Source organism: Neoarius graeffei, chromosome 28 (genome assembly GCF_027579695.1).
Source record: "Neoarius graeffei isolate fNeoGra1 chromosome 28, fNeoGra1.pri, whole genome shotgun sequence".
Classification (NCBI taxonomy): domain Eukaryota; kingdom Metazoa; phylum Chordata; class Actinopteri; order Siluriformes; family Ariidae; genus Neoarius; species Neoarius graeffei.
Window position 1 is genome coordinate 52,954,865 of NC_083596.1, and position 9,822 is coordinate 52,964,686.

The 9,822-nt window shown below is 46.7% G+C and overlaps 1 protein-coding gene across 3 annotated transcripts in view; it reads left to right on the forward strand.

The window, feature by feature from the left end:
• The first annotated feature begins 7,781 nt into the window (after positions 1 to 7,781).
• gjb1a (gap junction protein beta 1a) overlaps positions 7,782 to 9,822 on the forward strand; it is a 2,062-nt gene continuing 21 nt past the window's right edge. The window contains exons 1-3 of one of the 3 annotated variants that reach the window (XM_060913078.1): positions 7,782 to 7,991; positions 8,570 to 8,658; positions 8,884 to 9,822. The exon at positions 8,884 to 9,822 is cut by the window's right edge and continues 21 nt beyond it. In XM_060913078.1, coding sequence (XP_060769061.1) covers positions 8,898 to 9,614 — 717 coding nt within the window. In that variant the 5' untranslated portion in view covers positions 7,782 to 7,991; positions 8,570 to 8,658; positions 8,884 to 8,897 and the 3' untranslated portion in view covers positions 9,615 to 9,822. Of the gene's footprint in view, positions 7,992 to 8,472; positions 8,494 to 8,569; positions 8,659 to 8,883 lie in introns of those variants that run through there. The other 2 variants (XM_060913079.1, XM_060913077.1) reach the window with 2 other exon arrangements.

Below are 9,822 nucleotides of genomic sequence, written 5' to 3' on the forward strand. Positions count from 1 at the left end.
ACAGCAAATCGCCCACATCACAATCACAGCAAATCACCCACATCACCATCACAGCAAATCACCCACATCACAATCACAGCACATCACCCACCTCACCAACATCACCATCACAGCAAATCACCCACATCACCCACATCACAATCACAGCAAATCACCCACATCACAATCACAGCAAATCACCCACATCACCATCACAGCACATCACCCACATCACCATCACAGCAAATCACCCACATCACAATCACAGCAAATCACCCACATCACAATCACAGCAAATCACCCACATCACCATCACAGCAAATCACCCACATCACAATCACAGCACATCACCCACATCACAATCACAGCAAATCACCCACATCACCATCACAGCAAATCACCCACATCACAATCACAGCAAATCACCCACATCACCATCACAGCAAATCACCCACATCACAATCACAGCAAATCACCCACATCACCATCACAGCAAATCACCCACATCACCATCACAGCAAATCACCCACATCACCATCACAGCACATCACCCACCTCACCAACATCACCATCACAGCAAATCATCCACATCACCCACATCACCATCACAGCCAATCACCCACATCACAATCACAGCAAATCACCCACATCACAATCACAGCAAATCACCCACATCACCATCACAGCAAATCACGCACATCACAATCACGCACATCACCATCACAGTACATCACCCACATCACCATCACAGCACATCACCCACATCACAATCACCCACATCACCATCACCCACATCACCATCACAGCAAATCACCCACATCGCCATCACAGCACATCACCCACATCACCATCACAGCAAATCACCCACATCACAATCACAGCACATCACCCACATCACAATCACAGCAAATCACCCACATCACCATCACAGCAAATCGCCCACATCACAATCACAGCAAATCACCCACATCACCATCACAGCAAATCACCCACATCACAATCACAGCACATCACCCACCTCACCAACATCACCATCACAGCAAATCACCCACATCACCCACATCACAATCACAGCAAATCACCCACATCACAATCACAGCAAATCACCCACATCACCATCACAGCACATCACCCACACCACCATCACAGCAAATCACCCACATCACAATCACAGCAAATCACCCACATCACAATCACAGCAAATCACCCACATCACAATCACAGCAAATCACCCACATCACAATCACAGCAAATCACCCACATCACCATCACAGCAAATCACCCACATCACCATCACAGCAAATCACCCACATCACAATCACAGCAAATCACCCACATCACAATCACAGCACATCACCCACATCACAATCACAGCACATCACCCACATCACAATCACAGCACATCACCCACATCACAGCAGAGCCGAGCTCAGGGTCTCTCACACACTCACACGGAGCTGCAGCCGGTTTGTGACAAATAAACCAACCTGATGTGTCATAAAACATAGCACTGAAAATAAACTTTACAGTTCTGTTTAAATCTTCTTTCTGTGACACATATGGCGAATGTTGATCCATTGTTCCACTTAACAAAAGACGCCTGATCAGAGACAGCGAGCACTTTCCTGGAAAGATTCTAAAAGTTAAAACTTGTAAATATTTCGACGCAGCTCAGTAAAATTAAAGGAGGTACAAGATCATTTAAAGTCCATGAACCTCTCTCTCTCTGTCTCTCTCTCTCTGTGGCCTATCACTGGAGGGACGGCGCTCTCGGTTTCTGGGGAACATTACAGTGGTGGTTTCCCGTTGCCTTCTACTGGATTATTACCAAGGTTTTCTCTTCTCAACCATCACACGCACATGGCTGTCTGTAATAAGTCTCTGGGACAACAGTGGAAACAAGTGTTCACACTTTTTTGTGTAATCCTGGTTTTTATGCCATGTTCATCCTGTATTTTGTATGTACTGCATTTTAAACCTCATCTCATCTCATTATCTGTAGCCGCTTTATCCTGTTCTACAGGGTCGCAGGCAAGCTGGAGCCTATCCCAGCTGACTATGGGTGAAAGGCGGGGTTCACCCTGGACAAGTCGCCAGGTCATCACAGGGCTGACACATAGACACAGACAACCATTCACACTCACATTCACACCTACGCTCAATTTAGAGTCACCAGTTAACCTAACCTGCATGTCTTTGGACTGTGGGGGAAACCGGAGCACCCGGAGGAAACCCACGCGGACACGGGGAGAACATGCAAACTCCACACAGAAAGGCCCTCGCCGGCCACGGGGCTCGAACCCGGACCTTCTTGCTGTGAGGTGACAGTGCTACATTTTAAACCTAATAAATTAAATCAAATTCACACCTGTGGACAGTTTAGAGCAGCCTTTCTCAGCCGGGGTGCCGGGGCACCCTGAGGTGCCATCTGGCTTCGTTAGGGGTGCCGTCAAAAAATTATATTTTCTAACATTGAAATAAATAAAATGAATTAAAATTCCAAAAAATGATAGTTACACTAATGCAGATCATCGCCGCCTCATGCATCATCAAAATTTGTCTCACGGCCCCCTTTCCCATGTCACAACGTCACTGCCGGGGTCAGCGTATGGTCAGCATGACTGCGTATATTTTATATGGAGGTGCCTTGAGAATTTGCATACTTCTGAAGGGTGCTGTGACTGAAAAGAAGTTGAGAAACGCTGGTTTAGAGCAGCCAGTTATCTTAACCTGCATGTCTTTGGACTGTGGGAGGAAACCCATGCAGACACGGGGAGAACATACAAACTCCACACAGAAAGGCCCCAGTCAGCCACTGGGCTCCAACCCAGAATCTTCTTGCTGTGAGAAGACAGTGATAACCACCGTCCCACCCCCATGAAAAAGGTGACAACAAATTTATTAATTATTCACTAATGAATTAGTTAATTAAAACAAATTAATTAACAATTAAAAACAGCACAAACTAAAAAAAAACGGCCATAACTTCCACACAGCAGCAGCTGTGCAGGCGGTGTGGGACTTGTTTTCATGCACCTTTTGGTGGGACTATGGCTGCTGCACCACTGGAATGACATCCTGTGTCAGATTGCAGGCACTTACGGATGTATGTGCAGAAAGAGACTGAGAAGCAGACTGCAAACAAAGCCAAATCGTGTGACGAGAGATGTAGTCGGTAACCAGGCGAGGGTCAGTCGATCATGCAAACAACACAAAGTGGGCGAGGCAAAAGACAAGAGAATAACGAGATAGCAGGCAGACAATGAAAAGACTCGGTAGTACGAGTCGGAACACAGAACGATACTTTGCAATGTAGGTGTGGAACTGGCGTGGTTATATGGGGAGACTAATGATGAGTGTGATGATTGTCAGCTGAGTTCAATAGGCCGGTGACAGAGGGCACTGTGTGTTCTGGGATGTGTAGTTTTGGGAGTCCATGTTTGTAGTTTGGTTAGTGACTGCATTTTCAATGGGGATACTGACAGAACCCCCCCCAAGGAGCTCCCTCCGGGAGCTCTATTCTTTCTGGGCCAACCTCTCCCTCTAGGTGCAGGCTTGTCTGGATGCTGAGTGTGGAATTCTTGTTGAGCAGAGGGTCCAGGATGTCCTTGGCTTCTACCCAGCTCTGTTCCTCCGGACCATAACCCTCCCAGTCTACCAGGTACTCAATATGCCCTCTTCTGCATTTAGAGTCCAGTATCTTGTTTACCTGGTAGATGGGTTCTCCTTCCAGTTCCAGAGCTGGGTGTTCCTGTGTTGGATGACAAAGGACCTGGGATGGCAGGTTTCAGGCATGAAACGTGGGGGAGATTAGGCTGTGTGGGGGGAGTTCCAGTCTATATGAGACTTCGTTGATGCATTTGACGACTTTGAATGGTCCAATGTAACATGGTTGAAGCTTCTTACGTGTGTTGGGTTCACGTAGATGTTTCGTGGAGACCCAGACCCTGTCGTCTGGGGAAAAAAAATCCAGGTTCGGGCCCCTGTGCTTGAAGAAGAAGAAACCTTTATTTCTCACATGCACACTTCAAGCACAGTGAGATTCTTGTCTGTGTACTCCTTGTACTTGGAGTTAATGGATTCTAAGCGTTGGTGCACCTCCTCCCATACTTCTTGGTTGCGCTTGAACCAGTCCTCTACTGATTGTACCTGGGCTGTGGTGTCATCCCAGGGGAACTGGGGCGGTTGGTAGCCGAGTATGCACTGAAAAGGTGTTAGCTGTGTTGCTGAATGTTTCAGGGAGTTTTGTGCATATTCGGCCCAGGGGAGGAACTGCGCCCAGTCCCCCTGGTTACACATACAGAAGATTCTCAGGAAGCAGCCTACTTCCTGATTGGCTCTTTCAACTTGACCATTAGACTGTGGGTGATAACCGGATGTGAGGCTGACTGATACTCCCAGGTGTTCCATGAAGCACGACCAGAAGCGTGATATAAACTGTGGACCCCGGTCGCTGATAATGTCTTCTGGGATGCCAAAGTACCTGAAGATATGGTGAAACATGAGTTCTGCCATTTGAGATGCTGTGGGGAGGCCCGGTAGAGGAATAAGCTTAAATGACTTGGAAAACCGGTTGATGATTACCAGGATTACCTGGTACCTTGAGATGATTACCTGGTACCTCACTGTTATCTTGAGATGGTGGAAGATCTGTGATGAAGTCCACAGCAAGGTACAACCAGGGTTGTTGTGGCATGGGAAGAGGGCACAGCTTTCCTGCTGGTGGTGTCCTGGGAACCTTGGCCTGTGCACACTCTGAGCATGACGCGATGAACTGAGTGATTTCCATCAACATGTTCTCCCACTAGTACTTGTTTTTCAGCACCTGATAGGTTCTTTGACTATCTGGATGTCCAGTCACTGGGGACGTGTGAGCCATTCATCTCGGCATGCCAGTTCTCGCAGGACCTCAGACCACAGTCCCTGACAAAACACTGCTTTGAGAGCTGGTTTGTTCCATCCACTGGCCGCAGCCATTGTTCTGAACTCCAGTGCATACTCCACTACTCCTCTTGACCTTTGGCAAAGGGAGACCAAACTCTCGCCAACTTCTACTCCTTGGGGCTTGTGATCAAAAACTCAAGAGAACATGGAGAGAAAATCACTCATAGGATGTAGTGTGCTCACCGCCTCTCCTCCAAACTGCGCTGGCCCATCGTAACGCTTTGCCAGAAAGAAAGGACAACAGCTGAGAGATCTTCTGCTTGTCAGAGAGATGAGGCACGGAGGAAAAATACAGGGAACATTGAAGCAGAAATCCCTTACATGCACATGGATCCCCGGTGTATTTCTCAAGAGGCGGAAGTGGCAGCGCAGAGTGAGCAGATGACTCAGGGCAGGTTTGGAGGGCCTACGACATCACAGACATTAGTTGGGCCATCCTAGTGTTGAGGTCGGCTAACATCTGCTGATGTTCTAACAATCGCCCCTGAAGGCCAATTTATGCTGACAACGCAGTCCTCGCAGATGGCATTGCAGATGGCGTCTGCGTAGCCCCCCCTTCGCAGACGCTCTGCGCGCACCTCCCAAAAATTGTGACCACCGCAGAAGCCTTGCAGACAGCGTCGCAGACAAGAGGGCTCTGATTGGTCCACTCTACATCCGCTGTACACGCACTTCCGCTTCCCTACTTTCCCGGTTTGGTTTGTTTTCACGACCGCCATTTTTAAAAACACGAGCGAAGATGGAGCAGCACGAAGAGCGGTTGATCAAGGAAGTGAGGAAGTAAATACATCTATACGACTCCAGTTCTAGTCATTATAAGTAACCGGAGGATAAACACTCCACTAACCACACCCACCAACTACTCCTAGCGATTTCGCGACTTCGCGCCCCCTTGCGTTGTGGCGGTGAATAACATCGCGCACGCCTATTACTCCCCGCTCAACAATAAATTACAACTGTCTGCGAAAAGCTATCTGCAAAAGCCTTGTCGCAAGAGCATGCAGAGGCCCTGAGCGTTCAGAGCAGTCTGGTTAGTTCCTTCTGCTACATCCATGTTACGGCAAAGTATCCTGTCAGATTGCAGGCACTTATGGATGCATGTGCAGAAAGAGACTGAGAAGCAGACTGCAAACAAAGCCAAATCGTGTGACGAGAGATGTAGTCAGTAACCAGGTGAGGGTCGGTCGATCATGCAAACAACACAAAGTAGGCGAGGCAAAAGGTGAGAGAGAAATACTAGCAGGGGTCAGAATAACGAGATAGCAGGCAGACAATGAAAAGACTCGGTAGTACTGGTTGGAACACAGAATGATACTTCACAATGTAGGTGTGGAACTGGCGTGGTTATATGGGGAGACTAATGATGAGTGTGATGATTGTCAGCTGAGTCCAATAGGCCGGTGACAGAGGGCACTGTGTGTTCTGGGATGTGTAGTTCTGGGAGTCCATGTTTGTAGTTTGGTTAGTGACTGCATTTTCAATGGGGATACTGACATCCTGACCTTTATTTGGTGGACTTTTTTCTCCCTTTCCTAATAATTGTAAAGTGACCTTGGGTATGAGAAAGGCACCATATAAATGTAACTTATTATTATTATTATTATTATTATTATTATTATTATTATTACACTACTTGGAATTTTTCAACAAAAATTTCACCATTCGATAATCCTCATCAAAATCCTCAATTATTGTCTCATCATTTTTATATATTTCACTGTAAATCAGTAGTAAACAACCAAAACTGCCAAAAAAACCCATAATAAATACGACATGAGAAATATAAATCATGATTAACCGAGCTACTTCAATGTAAACTTCAGCTAAATTTCTACAAATTCCTCCCAGACATCCAGTGTGTGTATGAACCTCAAAACCTATGTGATGATGCTCTAAATTACTTGAAAATAACAAGTGATACAGACAATTATATTAACAAACTAATAAAATGAGTTTTGACTCTATTAAAGTTTATCTTCATATAATATGTCCATGACTCTGATGAAGCAAAGTTTCAGCAACTTCATTCGCACACTCCTGTATCCATTTACAAAAACAACTAGAAAAGCACTCGGAGAGCGCAGACCTCCACCAAGAATCCTTTAAAAAATTCCGGGATTCAGACGGTGATCCGGATCACCGCCAAAATTTAATGGATTGTTACTTGTGGCCAGTCACACCTCTGGAAAAAATTTCAGAGCAATCCGTTCATAACTTTTTCCGTAACGTTGCTAACAGACAAACAAACAAACAAACCAACGCTACCGAAAACATAAAACATAACCTCCTTGGCGGAGGTAATGAAAGGTGAAGTGATGACTGCAACTTGGATACTTCTGGGTTGTGTGTGTGTGTGTGTGTGTGTGTGTGTGTGTGTGTGTGTGTGTGTGTGTGTGTGCATTTAGCTAAATGGTGAGAGTGCAGTAGTACAAACAGCCATTGTATGCTAATACTAACAGCAGTGTGACTCATTAGCATTGCAAACCTAAATACACAGTGCCCCCCAACCCCACCCACCACACACACACACACACACACACACACACACACACTGGGAGTGACATATAAGAGATGTTTGAAGTGGATGCACAATAACACTAAGAGTAACACAGTCAAGCAGTGTGTGTGTGTGTGTGTGTGTGTGTGAGGTGGAGCACTGTCTTGTTCTGCCGTGGGTAGTGAGTACAGTATGTTTGTATTATATTGTAAGGTATTAATATTGATGAATAGGAAGTGATCACACACACACACACACACACACACACACACACACACACACAAAGCCTTGTGACCTACTGTCTCTTAGCCAATCCGACGCCCTCTTGAGGATCATGTGACAATGGGGTCAGCGGGTGTCACACAGTGTGTGGGTTCAGTCACAAAGCAGTGTGTGTGTGTCTGTGTGTGTGTGTTCATGAGAGAGAGTTCTGATCCACCCTGCCAATGCTGTATCAGAATGAAAACACACACACACACACACACACACACTGAGATGGAGAGTGTGTGTGACTGATGTGGTTTATTCTCCCTCAGGAAGCACTCGACACAAACGTCATCTCCAGTGACTGGTAAGACGTGTGTGTGTGTGTGTGTGTGTGTGTGTGTGTAGGTGGGTGGGTGGGTGTCTGGTTGTATAGCTTTATTTAAAGCTAGGTTAGGTAATTTACTTTAGAAGTATTCTTTGCTATATTTCTTGAAATTCTCTTTACATCCCAGTGGCAATGAATAAATCAAATGCTCTGACAATAAAAAGAAATCTGTCACCTACAGCAGCCACAGGGCTGCAGAAAGCTTGTCTAATCATGTGACTCAGTCCACATGAAATGATTGGATGGCCTACCTGCCTGTCTACCTGTGCACACTCTGCCCTTCCCCTCGCTGCGCGTGACCAGCGTCTTCCACAAGGCGAGGCACATATACTGCTGGAGAGAGTGAGCTCATCACATAGGAATGGCAGAGAAATTTCCAGTTACACTTAATGTTTTACCTACGACAGTTTGCACTGCTAAACAAAACAAGAGCAGAAACACTGAAGTAAAAAAGACGATGACGAAAAGGATAAAGCAAGAGGTCAAACCTGAGTGACGTCGTTATGGCTTTTTCATTCTTTACATTCATTATGATCACGTTTGGTGATTTCTTACAGGTCAATGAGATGTGAGGTAGTTGGATATGATGCTCCCCCTCCCCCCAACACTCCCTCTCATGGACTCGTCCTCCAGCAGTAATCAGGCAGTGTGCATTCAGATGTTTTGGGGAGGGCTGAAGGGAGAGGGTGGGATTTATCTGTTAGATATTTTTTAACCCTAATTTATTCTTGATGGTTTCTCTAGTGTTGCCTACCCTAGCTTTAAAGGACTAGTAATACTTTGCAACTTTTACTAGGAGATGACTCTGTGTGTGTGTGTGTGTGTGTGTGTGTGTGTGTGTGTGTGTGTGTGTGTGTGTGTGTGTTTTTAGAGAGGTGAGTGAGGATGAACTGGGCGACGTTCTACGCTGTGATCAGTGGTGGTAGTCGTCACTCCACGGCTCTGGGGCGGGTGTGGCTCTCCGTGCTCTTTGTGTTCCGTGTGCTGGTGTTGGCCGTGGCTGCGGAGAGCGTGTGGAGTGACGAGCGTGAACAGTTCACGTGTAACACACAGCAGCCAGGTTGCAACAGCGTGTGCTATGACCACTTCTTCCCCATCTCACACACCCGCCTGTGGGCACTGCAGCTCATCCTGGTATCTAGTGCTGCCCTGCTGGTGCACATGCACGTCGTGCATCGAAAGCACCTGCAGAAGAAACTTTGCCGCCGCCACCCTGGTCCAGGTGAGCTGGAGCGGATTGCTGCACGAGCCACAGAGATCAGCGGTGCCCTCTGGTGGACGTACATTCTCAGCCTGCTGGTGCGTGTTGCCTTTGAGTCAGCCTTCCTATACCTCTTCTACGCCATCTACCCCGGATATCGGATGTTCCGCCTGGTCAAGTGCGATGCCTATCCGTGTCCCAACACTGTAGACTGTTTTGTCTCACGTCCCACAGAGAAAACCGTTTTCACCATCTTCATGCTGGCCGTCTCAGGCATCTGTGTCCTTCTCAACATCGCTGAGATCGTCTTCCTCATCGCCCGTGCTGTGAGCAAACACCTGAACTCTAGCAACCAGTCGCACATGGGAGCCTGGATCAGCCACAAACTCTTCTCTTACTAGAGAGACATTTTATTTTAGAGGAAGAACCTCTGCCTCATCATCACCCTCACACTGACACGCTCACACTTATACACTTACCTTTTCCATTATTGTGATAAATAAACACACCACTGTGCGAATTTTTTTAGCTAACATTAATGACATTGAATAACTAATTAAGTTCACTAACAATCTAGCTAACATTAAAGCGAGACGGCCTTTCAATTTC